Source organism: Carassius gibelio, chromosome A16, assembly GCF_023724105.1.
Source record: "Carassius gibelio isolate Cgi1373 ecotype wild population from Czech Republic chromosome A16, carGib1.2-hapl.c, whole genome shotgun sequence".
In the NCBI taxonomy this organism is placed as follows: domain Eukaryota; kingdom Metazoa; phylum Chordata; class Actinopteri; order Cypriniformes; family Cyprinidae; genus Carassius; species Carassius gibelio.
This window is the reverse complement of record NC_068386.1, coordinates 16,508,578-16,530,649: the sequence shown is the minus strand read 5'-3', so window position 1 is coordinate 16,530,649 and position 22,072 is coordinate 16,508,578. Positions and strand designations below refer to the sequence as shown.

The 22,072-nt window shown below is 38.3% G+C and overlaps 2 protein-coding genes and 1 long non-coding RNA gene across 4 annotated transcripts; 2 read left to right on the top strand and 1 right to left on the bottom strand.

Annotated features, from left to right (window-relative positions):
* The first annotated feature begins 705 nt into the window (after positions 1 to 705).
* Positions 706 to 11,347, top strand: LOC128031022 (beta-2-glycoprotein 1). The gene is made up of 8 exons (XM_052619199.1): positions 706 to 871; positions 2,061 to 2,207; positions 2,320 to 2,511; positions 8,436 to 8,574; positions 8,667 to 8,743; positions 10,026 to 10,205; positions 10,404 to 10,601; positions 10,687 to 11,347. The coding sequence occupies exons 1-8, from the start codon at positions 805 to 807 to the stop codon at positions 10,767 to 10,769; spliced, it is 1,083 nt and encodes a 360-aa protein (XP_052475159.1). The 5' UTR covers positions 706 to 804; the 3' UTR covers positions 10,770 to 11,347.
* On the bottom strand, positions 8,432 to 21,991 carry LOC128031023 (uncharacterized). Of its 2 annotated transcripts, none has more exons than XR_008188028.1 (3): positions 21,789 to 21,991; positions 21,492 to 21,578; positions 8,432 to 8,580 (listed from the first exon to the last, which is right to left on the bottom strand). It is a non-coding gene; the product is annotated as an uncharacterized LOC128031023 (long non-coding RNA). The 2 variants fall into 2 exon arrangements; XR_008188029.1 differs by having other exon boundaries at positions 21,492 to 21,523.
* On the top strand, positions 11,622 to 19,462 carry LOC128031021 (uncharacterized). Its single transcript, XM_052619198.1, has 2 exons — positions 11,622 to 11,674; positions 13,730 to 19,462. The coding sequence occupies exon 2, from the start codon at positions 13,969 to 13,971 to the stop codon at positions 16,618 to 16,620; it is 2,652 nt and encodes an 883-aa protein (XP_052475158.1). The 5' UTR covers positions 11,622 to 11,674; positions 13,730 to 13,968; the 3' UTR covers positions 16,621 to 19,462.
* Positions 21,992 to 22,072: the final 81 nt, after the last annotated feature.

The following is a 22,072-nucleotide window of genomic DNA, read 5'->3' as shown; positions in this document are numbered from 1 at the left end:
GATTTCGTTGGAATCACTTCTGCTGTAATGAGCTCGAGAATTAAAAGCAGCAGACGCGTGTCCACTTAGAATACACAGACAATATCGTCCCCCCCGGATCTGTATCATCTCAGTCTCCTTACCCTCGACATGTAACCAGGAACAGGAAATCAACATACAGTACATATTTATGAAGGCCTTAATTAAGGAGTTTCCAAAATGACCCCCTCCTATCTTCCAAAGACAACACAAAGTACTTCCATTCTTAGTTTTGAGTTCACTCTTACTCAGTTTCTAGAAAGTTAAGGGAGCGATATCTTGAGAGACAGGGTGAGATAAAGAGGTTTGTTTCTCTAATGAGTGTGACATTCATCAAAAAGGTGAGAGCTAGAAACACATCTGTGAATGTAAGTTGAAAGTGATTATTTGTTGGTTTAGCTGGTTGCTCGGTGTGGAATCGCTGTCACGTTTATCTGTCAAAGTGTGTGTTTACTCTTGCTAAAGGAAGCAGATCTTGGAATGATCTGTGTGTATTTGGAGAAGAGTGGATCCATGAGGCCTGTCATTTGATGTGGGGGTGAGTGTTTGCGCTCATTTGGCATCAGTGGAATTGGGTGAAAGGTCTTTTTTCTGTGGAATTCTAACCAGCATTCTAAAAACTCAATACGATCCAGATGTGTGTGTTCTTGCATGTATGGTGACTTCACTCCTCCCTCGCCATCACACCATCCCAAAACCCCCTCCTCCAGACTCTCCCCCATCTCTATACCCCCTCTCCTGTCTCGCTACCTCTTTCATAACCTCTGCTGCGAGTGTCAAGGAAAGATGGAGCGATCTCTGCTTGTGGCTCTTCTGTGTGTGTGGGCCCTCAGCAGTCTGTCTGCAGCATCAGGTGAGCTTGTTTGTGTGCGTGGGTGAGAGAAAATGAAAGGATTATGGGAAGCTTTCAAAATACAACTTAATTTTTTTTTAATAATGAATGAATGACAGCTCATGTGATGGGTTTTTGCCTTGTTGGACAAGCAAAAAATTTAAAATATATATTTTTTATGTAAAGAATATATCATTTGTATTTTATTTAAAATGCATTATGGTCTCCATTTCGTTACTTATACAATTTCTGTTCACCAAAAAAAAAAGGTCTTTCTGTAACACAAAGACCTGTTAAGTTTTGGAATGAGATAAGTGTAAGTATATGATGACAGAATTTTCATTTTTTAGCATACTGACATTGATTTTGTCAATTACTACTAATATCCCCTCCCTTTCACATATTGCCTTGAGAATCTATTTCTTAGAGCTGAAATTTGGAACGCACACACATACATATGCATTGGATCATTTTCTGTTTTAAGTTCAAAATCATTGCATAAATCAGCAATGCATCTTTCAATCTACTACCAACATTCTGTTCTGTTATGAGCTTGTAACATTTAAATGCTACATCCTGTTTATGGGTGGGCTACATTTATCACTGACTGGTTTATGTGGATTTATTGTGTTAAACACCTGGTTCAGTTCAGAGAACAGTGTCTTGGGCAGACAGCCAGACATTTAACAGCCTGCTATTTTATGGCACAGATTAAATAGTTAGACAGATACATTTTATTTAAACTGTGCGATGTTGCTTACACGTACACTACTGGTCAAAAGTTAGGAATAATTCAGATTTTTAAAATGTTTTCAAAAGATTTATGCTTACCAAAGCTGCATTAATTTGAATAAAAAAATTAAAATAAAACAGTGATAGTGTGATGTGTTGTTACAAATTAAAAGAAGGATCATGTAACACTGAAAATGGCAATAATGGCTGCTTAAAATTCAGCTTTGCTATCACAGGAATAAATTACATTTAAAATTAGTTTTAATATGAAACCATTATTTTAAATGGGAAATTGTATTGCATTTTACGGTATGAGATAAATGCAGCTTTGGTGATCATTCGAGATAAAAAAAATCTTTAAAAATCTTTATTATTACAAACCTTTGACTGGTAGTGTATGTTTCTATGTGAAAATGATCTATGTGCATTGTCTCATTTCTGCACATTTGTAATGTTTTTGTGTATGCTTTTCTTAAAGTGGATGCAAAAGAACAGTGTCCCGAGAGAATACTGGGTAACGAGAGAAGACAAACATGCCCAAAAAAGTGTCAGCAAGATAAAGATTGTGGAAACAAGCGTCAGTGTCTCTGCGATGGCCAGTGCGGACTCAGCTGTGTGGCACCAGGTCAGAGCTAGAAACAAGTGATATGAAACTGAAAAAGCAAAGAACCAACACAATTACTAATGATATTAAAGGCAATGTTCACAGTTTTCATGTGATTCTTCTCTGTGAACAGGTCGTACATGTCCATGGCCTCTCCCACCTGGAAACAATTTTGATTTAGCTCTCCTTTCCCCTTCACCCTCTTTCTCGGCTCTGCTTGAGGTTCGCTGTAAGTCTGGGTTCACCATGCAGAATGGGCTGGACGCTACATTACGCCGTTGCCAAGGTGACCGACAGTGGAGTGGAGATGAACCTGTTTGTACAGGTAAGAAAGAGAAAACATTTAAACTGTTATGTGTTGTTTTTTTTGTTTTGTTTTTTCAATATTTTACAGTTTAGGTACGATGACACATCCTAAAAACATCTATCTATCTATCTATCTATCTATCTATCTATCTATCTATCTATCTATCTATCTATCTATCTATCTATCTATCTATCTATCTATCTATCTATCTATCTATCTATCTATCTATCTATCTATCTATCTATCTATCTATCACTTAATCGTTCTGTCTTTGGAATATATATAATACATCTTAAAGTTTCTCTAATGGTTTTTGTTGCACCTTTGGTTTAGCAAGGAACCCTCCTCTTCTACTTACAGTTTTTCTCAGTTGCGTTGGTGCATTTCTCAAATCAGAAATGATAGTCTCAAAACTACTTGTACAACCTCCACATGATCTAGTCATTTTTAGACATCATAAAACTAGTTTATCATTCTATTAAACAAGCTGTGATGGCTTTGGTACATTCATGCAATTATGTACATTTGTCTGCGTATTCCTACATTATCAGTTACTAATGTCTAATGTATAGTTCTCTGTGCAATAGTCTAACCTCTCAAAAGATCTAGGCATTAGTTCATCGTATAAGTCATTAAATGCAAAATTGCTGATTGTCGTAAACTGTCAAGCGCATTTTCTACATATTTCTATTCGATTTTTTGTACATTTTCAATTACAGTTTTTCTCAGTCGCTTTGGTACATTACTCAAATCATCCTTGACATTTGCAAAACAGTAAGTGCAAAACAGCTCGTACAAATAGAAAACACCATGGATTACCTGCAAAAGCCAGTCTCTTGCTCAAAATCCTTAGTTCATCTCTCAAAAATAAATATATGTGTCAATGAACATGTCAGTGGCATCATAATGACAAGTCTTTGTGTGATAGTTTACGGAAAAGACAGTCAAATTGTTTCGTCATGTTGTCAATATAACTGATGTATGTTCTGATGAACCTATGGCAACATTTTGGATTACTGTATTTAACAGTATTCCATATGCTTAAGTATGCCATATATCCATTTGAAAATAACACATTTACACATTATTGTATGTGGGATATTGATTGAAAGAGACTGGATAGAATTCCCAGTTACACTTTTACTAGTGGTCTGACCAAAAAAGAAAAAAACCTTTACACTGTCATTGTGACTGAGAAAAACTGTAAACCACTATTGATTTAAATAAATAGGATTATAAACAAAAACATGGCTCAGAGAATTATAGGTGTTTTATTTCTTTTTTTGGTATATGAGTGAACATTTACGGTGCCCGTGAGAAGACATGGTCATTTCACTTTTTGTCATGACCATGACATAATAACTCATGGGAACATGATTAATATTAATTGTGGGAACATCATATAAACTCATGGGAAGTCATATTATGCCCTTATATTATGCATGTATGTAACAGTTATTCATGATAAACTTAATTTGAATGCTGACTATTGCACATAATAGTCTGGTAGCCAAGGCATATGGTTAATATAATAATTTATAAAAAAAATTTCTATAATAAATAATTTAATAATTTCTTAATTCAAAATATAATATTAAAGAATAAATCGCTGATAATCCCGGGGTTTTTATGGTCACGCAGGTTTGTTTATGCATTAAAATATTGGCCATGAGAAAAACATGTCATTCCCTCAACATAAGAACATAAGGATGAAGTTATTATGACATTCCCACAAATTAATATCTCGTGGTCACAACATATTATCACGTTCCCATGAGTTATCATGTCATGGCCACGACAAAACTAAGTGAACCCACCATGATATCTCCCGGGCAACATAGTAAACATTACTATAGTGTAACAAAGGTAATGTAGCATTTCTAAATTGAAGGACCTTGGGTTGGTTCGGAGTCTAGATAGGGATCTCTGGGTCTGTCACATTTAAAAATCTAATATTGCATAAATAAACATTAACAATGGAACATGACACGAAAAAATCAGTTCCGTTGCCCTCATCTTGTTGGTAAACCATGCAGTTAATGTAAATATTATGCAATTCAGGGAGAAGGCTTCAGTAGCAGCAATATGATGGTGGTGATATTGAGTGCAACCAACCATGATCGCAGGAGAAAAAAAATCTGAAATATGTGTCAGTGTCTGCATGATGCATTTTATTTATTATTATTTTTCTTTTCGGTTGCATGAGTAATAAAAGCTTACAGCTTGTGGACCTGGGTCACCACTTGTTTCTGAGCTTTGAGGTTTTAGTCTTTAGACTCCAGCTCTGTGGAGAGGAGGTGTGAATCGGCAGAGCTGCAGGCTGCAGCATTCCCAGTATCACCCCCTCTGTAACACATGCATATATTCACACACACACATTTTCTGGAGTAACATGAGAGGTATTTCTAGGAATGAGCTGTCAAAAGAGCCGAAGTGTGGGTGTTTGGGGTCTGTGAGAACCATCATGCAGTACTCTATTATCTGCAGATCAGTAACATGGAATATTTAACAAGCAGAGACAGGCATGTAGACACGCTGGATTCACACACAAAGTTCAAGCACATTCAAGGCTGAATTGATGTGCAATGGAAATTTGTTATGTATGCATGTTGACTGTGTGATCCCCCCCCCCCCTTCTTTAAACAGTCATCCTCACAAAATGGGGAGAGATTTGATACATAACTGCATGAGTCAACTGCTCAAGAGGGAATGTGAGAACAGCTTGTTCCAGATGGATTTTTTTTCTGATAAAACTCAAAATGAAGCTGCACTTTCTGTCCATCCATCATCTGGGTACCCGCTCAGCCACACATTGACCTGTGAATCCATTTTTCATCCCTACATATCCATCTGTCCAATCACCGAGTCATGTATTTATACTAACGCTACCTCATCTAATGCAGTAGATAAAAGCTCCAGGCCAACATCCACAGGGTCATCCATTTGAATTCCTATCATGACCATGTAACAAAATCCAGGGAGGCTGAATAATGGAGTGCTTTTAGTTGTAATATCTCTGGTCTTAAGGCCCTTTTACAACAAGAACGATAACTGTAAAGATTACTCTATCAGTGTCTAGGCCAATGGACAATAACATTCTGTTTATATTAAAAGTTTACTGCAGTTTTGTCATTATTTGTCATCACCTCATTCTCTTTAAAATGGGGTAGATTCAGATTGGCTGTCAATGTTTTTATCGTTCGTCAAGTTCTGAAAGTGATTCCAACAATATTTTTTCTCTGTGTAGTTATTGTTATAGTTGTGGTTTGAACTTCCCTTGATTTTTAAAAATGTATTGCTATCATTAACTGTATTGTTCTTAGTGTGAACGGGCATTGATACATTTTAATGTGACACTCATTTTTATCTACTTATTCAGAAATGCATAAAATGCAGTGCAATGACCTCAATATACTTCTGATTTCTAAAACTTTTGTGTTGCAAAACTTTAGCATTCACTTGCCAAACATTTTTTTTTAGGTATTGCTTTTCACAAAGAAACTTTGAAATTATATTTTTCCATCACTGTGTCCTCATAGAGGCTCTTGTAGTTTTATATGTCAAAAAAAAAAAAAAAAAACAGAAACAGAAAGAAAAAACATAAAAAAAACCCAGAATGTTCTGTTTCCTTTTGCTCCAGACCACCAGAGGCAGTGATGAAAGCACAAGTGGAAAATCACTCATGCTTGCGATTGACTGAGAACAGAAAAACAAAGCTGTCAGCTCATGACCTCTTGAGCTATAATAACCCTGTAACACATAATCTCAACCTCCTTCTCATTCTAGCTTGTTTGTGCTGCTTGCTGCTGAAGAGTTCTTCAGGATATCCGCGAACTGTCTCATCCTTGCCTACATTGCTATCTTTATTTGTCATTGCCTACATCGCTATCACTATATACTACATCGCTATTACTCTCCTCCAGTGTCACTGCAGTCAACTGTAAGCGCAAACAGACATTTCAAAGTAAAAAAAAAAAAAAAAAGATTTAGAACACAAAAATGACCAGCTGTTTTCTGCAGTAGAGGCAAGGCAAGGCAAGGCAAGTAGAGATGTTATTGTTACTGATTCTTCTGGCTCAGCCAAATATGGAGGTAGGAGAGAAGGTTCAATTTGAATCATGCATCACTCCATAACCACCGATGCATACAGGGCTGGAGTTAGATGTGATGTCAGTAGCTGCCTCTGACACACTTTTTGAAGCTACTCCAATAATGTCTGGAGCTGAAGAAAATTTGCCTGCAGATAAATCACTCTGGCAGTGAGACCAGAAAGAAAGGCCAGCAGAAAGGCCACACGCCTGATCAGTTGGCTTGCACTCTTGCTGTGACCCAGACATAGTGAGACTTGGTAGCATGCCACCTATATAATCTAGTGTGGCAGCTCTCATTTAATCTCCTGATGAGGCACTTCATGAAAATGTGTACTGTCCTAATGTCGAGTGCAGACACACAGATGAGCTACTGCCCCATGGTTACAATTCTACAGCAAGCCTTAGCCACGTTTCCAATTCATTGGCGCACATGCTTGTAACTTTACATTCCTCTCTGAGAGAAGCTTCTTCTGACCCATTAGTGACAGAACTAACTGAACCCTCTTTACAATCTATGGGTGTTATTGCCAGTCACCGTGGCACTCACTACTTTAGGCACTCTCGTGCAAGCTTGATGGGAAGGTTTGGTGGGCTCCGTCTTCTTTGCCAGAGGTTTGTCAAAACAATTTGAGATGACTGCCATTAGTCTCAGGTCAAATCTTTGGATCAGCTGCATAGGAAGCCTTGGACGGGCATGAATCGGTCTCTGTAATGGGTTCCTGTCATGTGGGGACAGCTTCGTGATCCATGCCACCTCCAACAGCCTCTAGTATCCATTATCATAATCTTGGTACAATACCTCCTCAGCATTTCCAGCATCGGCTCCCATGAGCTCCTCCACATCCTAGGTGTGTTTGCTCTCAACTGCGTGGACATCTGTCTCATGTTCAACACCCAGGCCATCAGCAATGGCCCCCTACCTCTACTGAAAAGCGTCCATGGGACTTTTGACGCACAGATGTCAACAGTGGGCTGTTTTACGGTAATTCACTTGGAGCGCTGGAGGTCAATAATATCAGATCAGTGGCTGCTGACTACTCATTCAAGAGGGTACTGTATACAGTTTTTCTGTCGACCCCCTGTTGATACCGGGATGCTACTGGTTCTGATTCTGCCACTTGCACATGAAGTTCAGGTTTTGCTGCGCAAGGGTGTCATACAGTTAGTCGACCCTCAAGTTCAACCCAGTGGATTCTTTTCCATTTATTTTCTGGTCACCAAGCAGGATGGCGGGTTTCAACTGATCTTGAAAAATCTGAATAACTTTCTAAAGTTCCTTCCGTTCTGGATGTTGTGCACAGCAGATGTGTTGCAGGCGGTTTGTGACGATAGATTTGAAGGACTTCTATTTTCATGTTCTGATTTCTCCAGAATGAAGGTGATTCCTTCAGTTTGCGTTCAACGGAATGGCATGCAGAAGCATTTTCACCTCAGAGGAGTACCATTGGGACCTCAACCTGCTTGGTGGGGTGTCATCAGGATAGATGCCAGTCTTCTTGGATGGGGTTGAGTCTGTTGCAGAAGTGAACGGCACTTGGAAGGGGGCCCTGCACACAGCACACATAAATTGACAGTGAGTTGACAGTGGGGGACACCAAACAGGTCAATTGAAATATATTTTTGTTATGTTCAAATATGTTACTACTTTTTCCTTTTTAACTGATTTTCACTAATCTACATTTTTAGAGTTAAACTGAACAGGTTTTCCAAAACAATAAGAAACATGAATACAAACAGTACAATTCTTACAATTTTGCACGTGTTTTCAACTAGATGTCTACCAAATCAACCAAGCATTTTAATGCACAATCAAGTCAAGAGATAAATAAGCTATTTTGATTTTTCCATCAGCCTCCCCAGGAGGAGGTCTTGCAGCAGAGCCAGTTCTGGTGCCTGAGGTGTCCTGTTCTTTGCCTGATGATGATGATCTGCTCTCCGTGCAGGGCAATGCCACCGTAGGATCCACCATCCAGTACCAGTGTGCACCTGGGTGAGACTGAAGTGAAAAAACTGTGGCTGATATAAACAGAATACCTAGTTTTATCATGCTAATCTACACACCTCACCCTCTTTCCCATACAGATCTGTGCTGATAGGAAATAGTGAGAATATCTGTGATGAGAACCAGATGTGGCAATACCCTCACCCCTTTTGTCGCCGTAAGTATTTGTATGCATAGGCCTGTGTGTGTGTCTACATGTACTCCTCCACGTGGGAATGACTGAGACATTGACCCTGCTAAAAGGAAATAGCAGGTGTATTAGTATGTCCTTGAGGAAGATGTTAATCTAAACTGTTAAAGAGAGCTCAGTTTGTATGCTCTTGCACAACAAAGCAATGAGAGAGAAATGAGAGGACAGCGGGAGAGAGAAGAGCAATGAAGACTGTGTGGGTTTGTGTGTAGGTGGATAGGGCACTATGTGTAATGTGCAGAGCTAGTGAAGCCGATGCGGATTTGACTAATATGTGCTGGCTGGGGCAATGCTGCCCCCTGTTGGATCAACCTAGGCTTGTTTTAAATGCATATTCCGGTTTTAAATGCATATTAAATTAAAGGGATACTTTGCCCATCCCTCAAGTTGTCCCAAACTTGGGGAAGTCGTGGCCTTGTGGTTAGAGAATTGGATTCACAATCGAAGGGTTGTGAGTTCAAGTCTCGGGCCGGCAGGAATTGTGGGTGGGGGGAGTGCATGTACAGTTCTCTCTCCACCCTCGGTACCATGACTTAGGTGCCCTTGAGCAAGGCATCGAACCCCAACTGCTCCCCGGGCACGGCATGGCAGCATAAATGGCTGCGTGTGTGTGTGTGTTCACTGCTCTGTGTGTGTGCACTTTGGATGGGTTAAATGCAGAGTGCAGAGCAAAAATTCTGAGTATGGGTCACCACTTATCTTATCACTTATGATGGTAGCCATTGAGTTCCATAGTATTCTTCAGGCTACTTACGGAGTCAGTGGCTACTTTTTCATTACCAAACATGCTTCATAATATCTTCTTATGTGTTTAACAGCAGAAAAAAAATCATTCAGGTTTGGAACAACTAGTGGGCGAGTAAATGATGACAGAATTGTATTTTTTGGGTTAACTATCCTTTTAAGCTAATTCAAAAGCATTTATAGGGCAAAATATTAATTTCAACTATAAAATATTTATTGTTTCAAAAGTCAAAAAGTTATAAAATAAATATGTATCTTTACACAAATTTAGTGACAAAAATGTATTAACATTTACTTGGTAAAGTTATATTAAATTTGTATAACTCCTTTGGTTTGACAAGAAGGAGTCTTATTAAAACATTAACACATTAAAATTGTTTGCTATTCATGTGCTGTCAGTTGAGTCTGGGAATATTTATTCCTTAATAAGGTTTTATAAGGTTTTATTTATAATTCTGTAGTAACTTACATGTGTATATAAGTGTGTGCATTTGTATTTTATCAGGTGTGGTTTGTCCTCCTCCTAAGGAAGTTGAGCGTGGACATCTGGTGGCCGTCCAGAGAACTGAATATGAAGTTGGAGGTACAATCTATTACCTCTGCAAAAAGAACTTCTTGCTGGATGGACCAAATCAAGTGACTTGTCTACCTAATGGGACATGGAGTGCAGAGCCTGCCTGCCGGGGTAAATACAGCTGGCAACAAAACAATAGGCATTTAATCATCATGAATGTGTTGAATATTAGCATTGGAAATTTAAGTTGTATAAATATAAGATCTGGAATGTTTTGGTTTCCAGCCGTGAATCCTAGACCTCCTTTCCTTTTGTCATGACAAATAGCATCATTCTCTTCATCATTTCTTCCCTTGTCTTTCCGATCAGCCCGCTGTCCAGTCCCTGCTCAACGCAGCAGGGTGATCGTGGGAGGGGTAAAGCGCTGGCCATATGATCTGACGGATGGAGTGGTTGCTCATGGAGAGAATGTGACATTTTTCTGTAAACATCCAGAAAAACTGTGCAGCTTCACTGCCACAGAGGTCTGTGTGGATGGACAGCTCATGCAACCTAGCTGCTATCTTGGTAGGCTACATAATTCAAACCACATAATATAATAACATTATAAAAACAACCCTGCATTAGCTTTGTCTCCCTTTTTTCTCTTTAGACCCTACCTGGCTGCAGTTCAAGCTCTTTCCTCATCGCCTGGTTTCAGAGATTAATCCATGTGATCCTGCTGACCTTCAGTAAACTCATCAACTTTTGACAACACATATTGCATGTTGGCACACACAGCTCTCTCTTCACTCTGACACCATGACCTGGAGTCTGGATCAACATAAATTGCCTTATTAATATGCCAACTATATCTGTTTTGGATTTGATCTCTGTAGGATCTCACAGTTATGCCTCACATAATGCTTCTCTTTCCTGTGTTGTATGCTGCATTGACAAAGTTATATATGCAAACATCCTCATACTTGCTTGAGGTCTTGTTTTCCATTAACTGCTCTCTCTTTTCTTGTGTTTTGTTGTCATACAAAGTGATTTTTTAGAGGCAGTATTTGTGTGGATTTTATTATAATATTTTATTTCTTTGTTTATTTTGGCTAACTAATATGTTTGTCAAACCAACAACCACGAATGCACAAAAGCAGATATGTTTAGAGTTAACTGATCTTTGACTGGACTGCTTGATTGGATTACATAAAGAATACTTGGGAATGTAGCATAAAATAATTATTGCATTGTGTGAACAGAGGAAATCATCTCTGAATGTATATTCCTCTTGTAATGTCATGATTCTTCAATAAAGAATCTGGAAAGTTTGTTGTCCTTAAGAACACTGAATTATTTTACCTGGTTAGTCTGTATATATATATATATTGAATGATGTGCCACAATTGAATGTACATATTAATGCGTTATTTAAAGTGAAAATAATGTGAACATATTGCACACCACAACTGAAGTTTTGCTCCAAAAGTTCAGTGCTAAAGCTTGTCCAGATCGGACGCAGAAAACTGCAACACCACGACATCCCCCTCCCCTTTCGCTCGCGCTCAACCTCTCCGCCCAGTCATTCATTCATATTTGGTCTTCCGGAAGTATCCCAGGGTCGGGCCAGTCAGTGCCTGCGCGAGATGACTCGTGGGGTGAGAACAGTTTCGTATTCAATTTTTCAGTTATAAAGAAGCAATGTGCGCGAATGGTTGTACGCGTTTGAGGACAAATGTGCGTTCTTTTGAGTAGTAGTTAGAGAGCGTCGGTTGTCTTAGAAAGTTTGAAATAAGGTTTCCAAGGCAGTAGTGTGTCTGAGCGCTGTCACCGGCTCGAACCCTCGGTACGCATAAAATGGCTGGTCGCGGGTTCGAGCGCAGTCAGTGTTTTGACCGAAATATATGAATAATTAAAGTGTAATTGTAGTACACAGGTTATGGGGAGGCTGTATCCTTCAGACAGAGACTTTTGGTCATGTAATGGCACGGGTTCGACCCGCTGTCTGGACCCTACATCATCAAACGCGATGTTTGGTTTTATATTTGTCTTCTTTAAACGGTCCTCCGGCGCGTAATGGCGTCGAATGTCCCCGTGTTGCTCTCTTACTCTCCCACAGTGCTGCATGGCTGAGTGTACGGACAAAGGCATTGGTGTCAAACCTTGAGCCATGCGCGTTGACAGTTTATTTGTGATGAAAACCACGGGAAGGAGGAGTGGACCTGCTACCATGACAGCCTCAGTTCAAGCTCATTGCGTTGCACTCCGACTAAATGAACGGCACTTTTGTACTTTTCGAATCGAATAGTGGTGAAATTGTAGCTCAGAATTCTGAAAATCTTCTTTTCTAGCGTGATTAAGTATTGATTATTGTATTGTTAAACGTGAGAACCTAACTAAATACAGTTAGATTGTGTTTATGGAACACAATCTAATATATTTTATCAATTGCAGTCATATTGTGGTATTCATAAAAAAGTACTGGTAGGTGTCTTTGTTGAAATATACAGTTTATGAAAAAGTATGCCATAACAATGCTGTTTAGAAAATATAAAATGTTTTATTGTTTTGAGTTATTGTCAAAAGGATTATATGTGAATGGTGTTTATTTTAGATTGTTAACACAAAGAGATTATACTTTCTGATACAAATGAAAACAACTGCTAAAATGTGAACTGACAACAGTATCCAGCAGACTCCTCTGAAGTGTGTTCTAAGGTTTCAAAATATATCAAGAGTAGTTTTGTTGACCTATCGGACCATAACAATACATCTAGAGAAAGTTGATTATGACAATATTGTACTAAGAATGAGCCTGATAAATTAATAAGTAATTGTTAAATTCTCTATGGTAAATAGTGTACCAAGATTTTTTTTTACTTTTTTTTTTTTATTATAGTGCTTCTGACAGTATGTATGCAGGTAATAAACAGGCTTTTAAAATAACATCCAGTCAAAAAGGTTGTGTTCTTGTATTTAATTCTTTTTCCCAACTCAGGAGTTGCTAATGGATGTCATCAGATCCTACTGTTGAAAGTATGTTTTTGGTAGTCATCAATATTAAATGAAAATAACCTGAAATGTAATCATGTTGTAAACAAATATGCAAATGGCTTTATTATTTTTTAGATTACTATTACATTATTAGTGCTGATCCATAGGTGAAATATCATTTATTAGTCAAGGCACTCTATATTGCCTCCTCTGTCTGTTGTGTTCAACTGCAGTATCTGTTATGATTCCGTTAGTTATGCATTTGAAAATAAATATTTCACAAACCCTTGTAAACAAACCCCTTGGTTCAGAAAATTAACAAATTATAGTACAATTTAGTTTTTCAAGCCAGCCCAAAACTTCCTCAGCATCCATTTTTATGTAATATATGATGCCTTTTTTATATGTAAATACACTCCTATAACAATATAACAAAGAATGTGACTATCAAATATTGAATAATTATTCAATATAGTATTAAATGTTAGTAATAATTTATTAAGAGTAAACAAAGTGACTGTAACTTCAAAAAGGTGATTTTTAGTAAAAGTTGTATTTAATTTGTACGTTTTGACAGCATTAATGTTTTATAAAGTATTGTTACCTTAAATAATAGATCATTTGAGATTTGTCTTTATAAGTTGAATTCTGTTATTTCTTTTACAGAATGTAGAATCTTGTTTTTGTCTTATGTTTTTTTGTTTTTTTTTTTGTTTTAGATTGATGCCTTAGATGAGTAGACCATCCTGGCTGATGGCACTGGCAGAGACATGGTGAAAATCAGCAGTTACATCAGATGGGAAAGGAGCTGGAAATGGTGCCATTACATGGATTATGCAAGATTGCGTGGCACTGTCAGGCAATATTTCAGTGTTCTCTCAGGTTACAATGAACTGATTACTCCATGAGTACTGAATAATATGATTTCTTCTCTACTGCTGAATGTGCAGAAGTTGCTATGCGCAAACAGCAAACATTGGACAGGATAGGTGAGACCATTCCACATATTAAGTGGACTGATCTTACTTCCACCAAAGATAACCAAATGTCTCTGGGTCAGGAGGGTGAGTTATCAGATGAGGGACTCTCATTGAGGACTGAATCTATGGACAATGTGACCCCAGATGTGCATCTTGTTCCACTACAAGATCAGGCAGAAGTTGTTAAGGATTACAGTACACAGAACTCGCCAAAAAATGAATCGGACTCCTACCAGATAAGTTCTCTTGAAAATAAGACTGTTGAATATAAATTAGATGTGAACACAAGGAGTCTACCAATAAACATGCAGCTGATACCCAAGATGGAGTCTGATAATGCTAGGACAGAAGCTTGTGAGGTAACAACCAAAGCTACAAACATTGCTAACATCTCAACCAATGATTTACTAGAGATTAAGGTTCAACGACAATCAATTTTAAATATAAGTTTCCATACTGACAAACTACCGTCGCCTGATGGAGGCAACCAAATAAGCAAGGAGTGTATTGAGAATAAAACGCAGGTTGTTGATATGGCTCATGTAAGAAAGAGTACACCTGCGATGGAGACAAATGCAAACAAAGAAAGATTAGAATGTAGTAAAGACTGCATTGAAGATAATAAAACACAAATTTTATGTAATGTAAGAGAGGAGAGACTTGATATTGGAAGGAACATGGCAGTGACAAGTTCTTTGGTACAATGTGAAGAAGACATGGTATTAGATTTAAGCTTACCAAAAAAGAAAGACCGAAATAAGGAGAGGAAGTGTGAATGGGTTGTAGACCCTGAATATGAAGGTTCTCTTCATATGGAAGTTGATGAAATTGAAGATGAGCCTCAAAATGTAGAAGTGGAGCAAGAGGATGATAATGAAATTAGCTGGATTGCATCAGTAACTGGCGCTCATACATACCTGCCACAGCATTGGGATGGACATCTGTCCTCCACTTCGCTAGAAGCCATGCCAACTGCATCGTACCCCAACATTATAACCCCAGATCCAATGGATACACTACTTATAGATGACCAGGGCATTCCTTACACGCTCACCGCAGATGGACAGAAAGTCCCACAAATTGATAATATACAACACACTGAGGGACTAACTGAACAAACAGCTCTAAGCGCAAGACAAGCTGAAGATAAGCCCTCCTCTATTGCTGATACACAGGATATTGCAGAGTCCAGACTACAGACACTACCCAATTCACTATGTCCAAATATGTCTATAGGTCATGTCTCAGTGGAAACCTCACAGGTTGCCTCAAACCTGGACCCAAGCTCTGTAGTTCATGCTCAACCCCCCATCATACCTGCCATGTCTGACTTGGCATCAGTTCCGATTCAGATTGTGGCTAATACTACAGGGTCAAACACCCCCATTCTTCTTCTTCCTCCATCTCAGCTTCAGTCTCTTTCCTCACCAGCCTCTAAAAGTAACGCAGGGCTAATTACCCTTTCCTTACCGGTTCCTCTTAGTCCAAACACTCAGTCCTCCCCCATGTTCCTAGTTTTGTCATCTCCTCAGGTGTCCTCAACTCAGAGTTCGTCCTCGCCTGGGCAATTATCTCAGTTTTCTTCCTCTTCAACTGTTGCACTTCCCTTGGCTACTTGTCCACTTGATTTGGGATCTTCATTAAGTTCTAGTCCGTCACTTCTCAGCCTCAGCACGATTTCCTCTGACACAGCAAAGGACATCTCAGGACTGAATAACCCTTCTAAACTTCCTGCCAGCCCTACCTCATCAACTGCTTTCTCTAGCACTTCCACAGTGACCTCTACTAGTCCAACCAAGCAATTCAGCACTGATGCCTACTCTGACACACCAGTGCCCACTTCCTTTCGGGAGGCCCTTCTCAGATTAGCTGTGTCTGTGGAGAAGAAACAAGAAAACCAGCCTGCTGAGACGCATTCGGTCACTACTCCTTCCTCATGTTCTGAAGCCACCAAGCCAGATTCCTCTGCCACAGTCCATGAAAGTAAAAATAATGAGACAGAGATAAACTGTGATGGTGAGACAGAGTCTACCTTGGTAGACCAAATAGACTCATTAGATGCCACCTCTTCCACCTCACCCATTCGTGCTGAATCACCCGAAATTCCAATCAGTGACCCAAAGAACCAAGCGTTAGGCCCTCGTCGCATTCTTTACTGTCAGTATTGTTCACGGGTCTTCTACTATCTTTCAGACCTTGAGCGCCATTCCATCACACACTCCCAAAGCAAACCCCATGTATGTCACCTTTGTGGCAAGGCATTCAAAAGATCAAGCCATCTTGAGCGACACAAACACATCCATACTGGTCAGAGAAACTTTGTGTGCCAGCTTTGCCCAAGGCGTTTTCGTGAATCAGGGGAACTAATGAGGCACCAGAGAGTACACACTGGTGAGAAACCCTTTCAGTGCTTAATATGCCACATGCGTTTTGCAGAGCGCAACACGCTGCGACGTCACATGAAGCGCAAACACCAGGGCCAGCAGCTGGAGGTGATGGACATGAAGGCAAAGCCAGAAAGTGGAGGGATTTCCCTTACTGGAATACAAGAAGAGGCAGAAGAGAACGCCGAGTGGTACAGTTCAACAGTTCCTGAAATGGAGTCTGACAGTGACACAGGGGGAGAATGAACTACATAAGGGCATGAACAAATAGATTTTCTTTCTTTTTTTTAAGTTTTAAAAAGATAAGCAAAGTTGTAAATACATTTTAATTTATTTTGCATTGATATAATAATTCCTTATTTCTCATTAGCTTCATATTATTGCCTATATTTCATTCTGTTAATTCTCAAGACCTTTACTGGTGATGACCAGATGACCTTTATAATAAGCTTCAGTTATTGAGTTAGATCTCTTGGTGAAATACATTTGCTTTAAATCTTTACCATGAATAACTTTGAATTAGACTTATTTATTGTTCTCATTTCAGTTTTTCGAATATAAAGCATCTTCAAGGGTGTGATGTAGTTACTGTAAAAGACTAAGAGGGTCATTATTGTTATTTATAATTATATATTATGATCTCTTGAAGTCAAGTAATTGCCTAGAATAGTGCATCAGTATATCTGTAACTTTAGGCCCACTAATGACTTGACCACACGAAACTCGCAGCCACAAAATTCAGCAGATTTCCACAGAATTGGAACAGACATCATTCTCAAAGCTCTATATATCTTTCACTTCCATCAGTGTAATACTTCACCTGACCTACAGAGAACAGTATGGAGTTTTATCCTTTGTAGACTCTTTAAAACAGGGGGTGTGGTTGGATCCAGATCCAACTCCTCCCACCTTACAAATACCCTTCTCCACCCCTGATCCCTAAACCCACCCATCTCCACCCCCTATGTGGATCCAACCATGCCCCCTGGATCTTGTGTTCTACAGTGAGGGATTACTGTTGCATTGTTCAAATCTTCTGACCTGGCATATTCATTATTGTCATTTACACCTTTGTTTTCTGTAGTTTTTGTTCCCCTTATTTTTCATCTGGTTATGGAGTTTACAGGTAAACTCATGGTCTTGTTTACATCTGTTCTGTAAAATGCTCCAGATTCCCTCCAAAATGCAGAAGAAGAAGAAGAAGAAAAGTCAACTGCTCATCTGGGTTTCTCCTTACTAAGCTTTTATATTTCCGAACATGTTCAGATATTATGAATTATGGATCACCATGATTATGCCAAGTAAGTTCCTGGATCAACATCTTTTGTACAGATTTAACCCAATCCCTACCCCTAAACCTAACCTTACCCATAATTTATTCCTAAAATCAGAAGGAAATAATAGCTGATTAACAAGGGTGTAGGAGAATCTAACCCTGATTGTAAGCCTAAAACCATAGATTGTATAAAAACATGGACGTAGAGTCCATGACGTCACCCGTAGACTCCTGAAGTTCATTTTTGAAGCTTAAAGTGCAAATGGGTAAAAAGGTGGGAGCTAGTTGCTGAAGTCACGCCACCTAGCGCGATGGAACTGTCAGCAGCAGCAAACCACCTGTCACTCAAGTTAATTATGCAGAACTTTAAGTCTTAATATAATTTAAACGGATGAGTTACCTTGTTGGCTTCATGAGAGAGAGAGTGGGAGGTTGGCGCTCACCTAAAACTGACATTTCCTAAAAATGTATCTCTCAATTCTGATTGGTTGATTGGAATGTTGTCACATGATCAACAAGGATGTTGATCCAGGAACTTGTTTTACTTGGTCAAATCACGCTCACCCTTATGCATTATAAAACATCTGGCTCTGTGTTCATTTTGTTTTTTCCTCTTACCTATTTTTATTTTTTTCAGAAAAGGGATAGTCACCTTCATATTTTTTCTTTTAAATGCTCTGCTTTGTTCTTTTTAAATATTGAACCTGAACTATTTGGTTTATAAAACCCTTGCCTTCAAGGGCTTTCTTCAATTTATTAGTGTGAAACGATGCTTTTATCTGGACAGAGAAGGTTTTACTTCTCCTGTCAGACAGCTGTTACAAATCATTGAGTGTTTGAATAAGATTTCACTGTCATAGGAACAGTGATACAATTGACTGGTGCTCTTCCACAATTCAAATTGGTCTTGAAGATCTAACATTTCAAGGATTGAACTTTAAATTTTCATTAGCTGAATGCCTAATTTATTAGTTTATGAGTTATGAGTAAAAAAAAAAAAAAAAACCTTGTTTGAAAAAAGGTTCAGGCCCAGCTGATTAATTCTGTTCTTGCCACGTAAATAACCAAACATCATGCATAGACTGAACACCTTGGGCTAATCTAAAGTTCTTTTGGTTAAATTTCAGATTTGATTAAGAATCTGAACATTTGCACGCAGTAATTAAAGCTTGTCAAGCCCTTCTGTTTTCCATTGGTTCTCATGCTTAATTAACTTTGCTTTAGGCTCATGGATGCACATATTCTGCATGCAGTGGAAGTGTGTCCAGCTGCTGAACGGTATCACTAAATTTGGTTTGCTTGGTTGTTTACATATTACTTCATTCATATAAAGATTGGTTTAGTGTTTTTAGTAAGCTCATTTCACAATAGATTTAAAACACATGAAAAAGCAGTTCCTTCTCACAATTCATTCAATTCTTACAACTAACTGAACAATCTCACACTAATGAAAACTATTTATTTATTGTGGAAATGTATATATTTGAAATGGCGTGCATGTCACGGAACACTTATATATTTAATACATAATTTATAAAACAAGACCGAAGATATTTAAACAGCCTAATTTCTGTAACCTGTCACAGGATTTTGAATAAAATAAATCAAATTCAAATGCTTCCAAGCCATCAATCTTTTAATTGTTTTTTAACATAAAGAAAATAAAACTATTATGAAAAGTCTAACAGTGTGTGAATGAATCAATGAACATCATTCATTCTATAATTCTAGTCTGTATGTGTGTTTGTCTGTACACATACACAATAAACTGAAATAAATAATATAGCCCTTAAATAAATAGACTAATATGCAGACTGTGTCAATTATTAATTCATTTAGTGTTACATTGCTAAATAAATTAATGAAATGCTCAGTATGAATGGTTCATATAGTAATGATAATACAGTTTAAAAGTGTTAATCTATGGATTAGCTTTACCTCTTTTAACCTTACAAGCTGTGCTAGACAGGTGTGTGTGTGTGTGTCTGAGTGACAGCTCAGATGTGCTCAGAGGGTCGCTGTTCCATTTGGTAGCATCAAGAAGAGTGACTTCCAATCAAACTGACAGCAGATGTCTGTAAGTGTTGAATGTGTGTGTGTGAGCGAGAAAGAGAAAAACTAAGAAATGTCAGAGACTTTCTCTTTTCTGTGAGAAAAGTGCAAAATTATGTGCAAAATAATCAGTTTCAGTGTAAACCTGCTACAGTCTCTTGAATTCTCAGGCAGTCAAGAATTTACAGAAAATAAAATGTTAGGACATTTGGCGGATGGTTTGTTGGAAAGTAGAGGCTTGCTTTAGTGTGGTTATGAAATGCTTATGGAAGGGTGTTGTTATTATAATGGGCATGTGTGTTTTCTGAGATGCAGATGGGTTTCTGAGGCATGATGGGTAAGGAGATCTGCAGGTGAGTTTTGTTAGTGGCCAGAGAAGCCACATGATTGAGTGACCTAAATGACATGCTGTTCATGGATATGATTAGTGGTTCAATCACAGACACTTCTGGACCTGCAATAACGTTGGAAATTAATGTGTGTGAGCATTTTTACATGTTGAAAAGCTCAATGTATGATAGACACTAGCATAGGATGTTGTTACTAATTTATGCCACCAGAGGGCAAACTCACTCCAAGGTATGCATGGACTCATCAACCTCAAGTCAATAAATTGGAATGTGTACAGTAACTAGCCTTGCAACATTTATAGCTGTCCATCTTCTTTAGTAGGGCCTACAGTGGTTCTCAGCTGAAGTTTTTTTTGTTGAACAAACATTATAATATGCAACTTGATCGTGTATGTAGTTAGCTTGTTTATACTCCTATTGCTAATACAATATTAGTCACATTTGAAAAAATCCATGTCATGTACATTGCCAATTTTTAATAAATGTGATTGTTTTATAAACATGTCCCTGTTTTAAATTTGTGCAATATACAATTCTGCTAATGTGTATTTCATATTGATTGGGAAAAACGGGTCCCGAAGTGAAACCTGCTGAGAACCACTGTCCTATATTTGCGCTGCTTTTGTAAAGGTTAATATTTAGGATTAGCAGTTTTAACCTATTTTCTGCATATTTATATATATCACATGAGATAAAATAGAGGTTCCCACCTTGTGTGCACAGATATTTCTCTTTTTGACATTCTTTCTTGTACCCATCAAAGCCAATGAGACACATGGCGTCATTAGAATGTATAGAATGTGTTGTTTCAGTTAAGCTTCTCATGCTGTGACACAAAATGAAACAAGCTAATTGAGGTGAGAAGATAGGGATGACGAGAGAGAGAATGATAGACAGTAACAGGTGCTAATCGCAGAGGGATTCCTGAAAGTAGGGCTCAGTGGAAGCAAGGGTGATTTCATCATTTTCCCCCCAATAGTACATCATGACATTAATTGCAAATGCGTCACATCTTCTTCCTGGTTGTCCCAGGCATACTGGTGTGAACTCAACATGTAACTCTTGATTGGGACTATTTAGCCTTTTTTTTCCCTTCTTGTATCTCTCTCTATCTCTCACTCGCTGCCTGTCTCTGACCTGCTGATACAGCAGCACACACCGGCCTGTCCGTCAAAGCAACCAAACAGGTGGTGCAGTAATGATCTCCCTCTCCCAACCCCCTCTTCTCCCTCCAGACCCTGTCTCTTACTCATAAACAAATATATTTGCATGTTTGTGGACTTAAATTGAATTTATTGGCTACCACGGCAATCATATCACATGTATCTTTATAGATACATTTATCGTCTATATCTTTACAGATAAATATAGAGAACTTTTATAGTACATTTAAATGGATAGTTCACTCAAAAATTCTAATTGTATCATTATTTACTCACCGTCATGTTGTTCCGTCCCTGTCGGTTTTTTTCTGTGGAACACATTTTGAAGAACACTGGGGTCAAAACAACACTGGATCCCACCGACTTTCATTATGAAAAAAACAAACACTTTTATTTTTTTTTTTTATTTTTTTTTTTACAAATATCTTTAAATGAGAGTTAGAGAATGAAAGAATTTACATTTTTGGGTTAACTGTCCCTTTAAGACCTCATTTCTGCATTATGTATATAGTTTTTTCATCAATACATAAGAAATATTTTTTAGATTCTGTGCTAATGCATTCTGTTCCTCACCTTAATACAAGAAACACGTTTCAAACACAGTTCAAAGAAATACATAAAAAATTGAAGGCAGTGAAATACATTTCCTTTTTCTCCATCCTTTTCTGATCCTGCAGTGTTCTACATCTGTTTGTAGCTTTTATACAGTATATAATGTGCTGCTGAAGGTCAACAGCTTTTACAAGCTCCTTCCTATACCTATGGAGGAAGGTCTGGCCTTGTCACCCCCGAGAGAGAAAGAGGAGATAGGGAACACCAAAGTTACCCACCCAGTAGTGTCACCCCCCAATGAATCT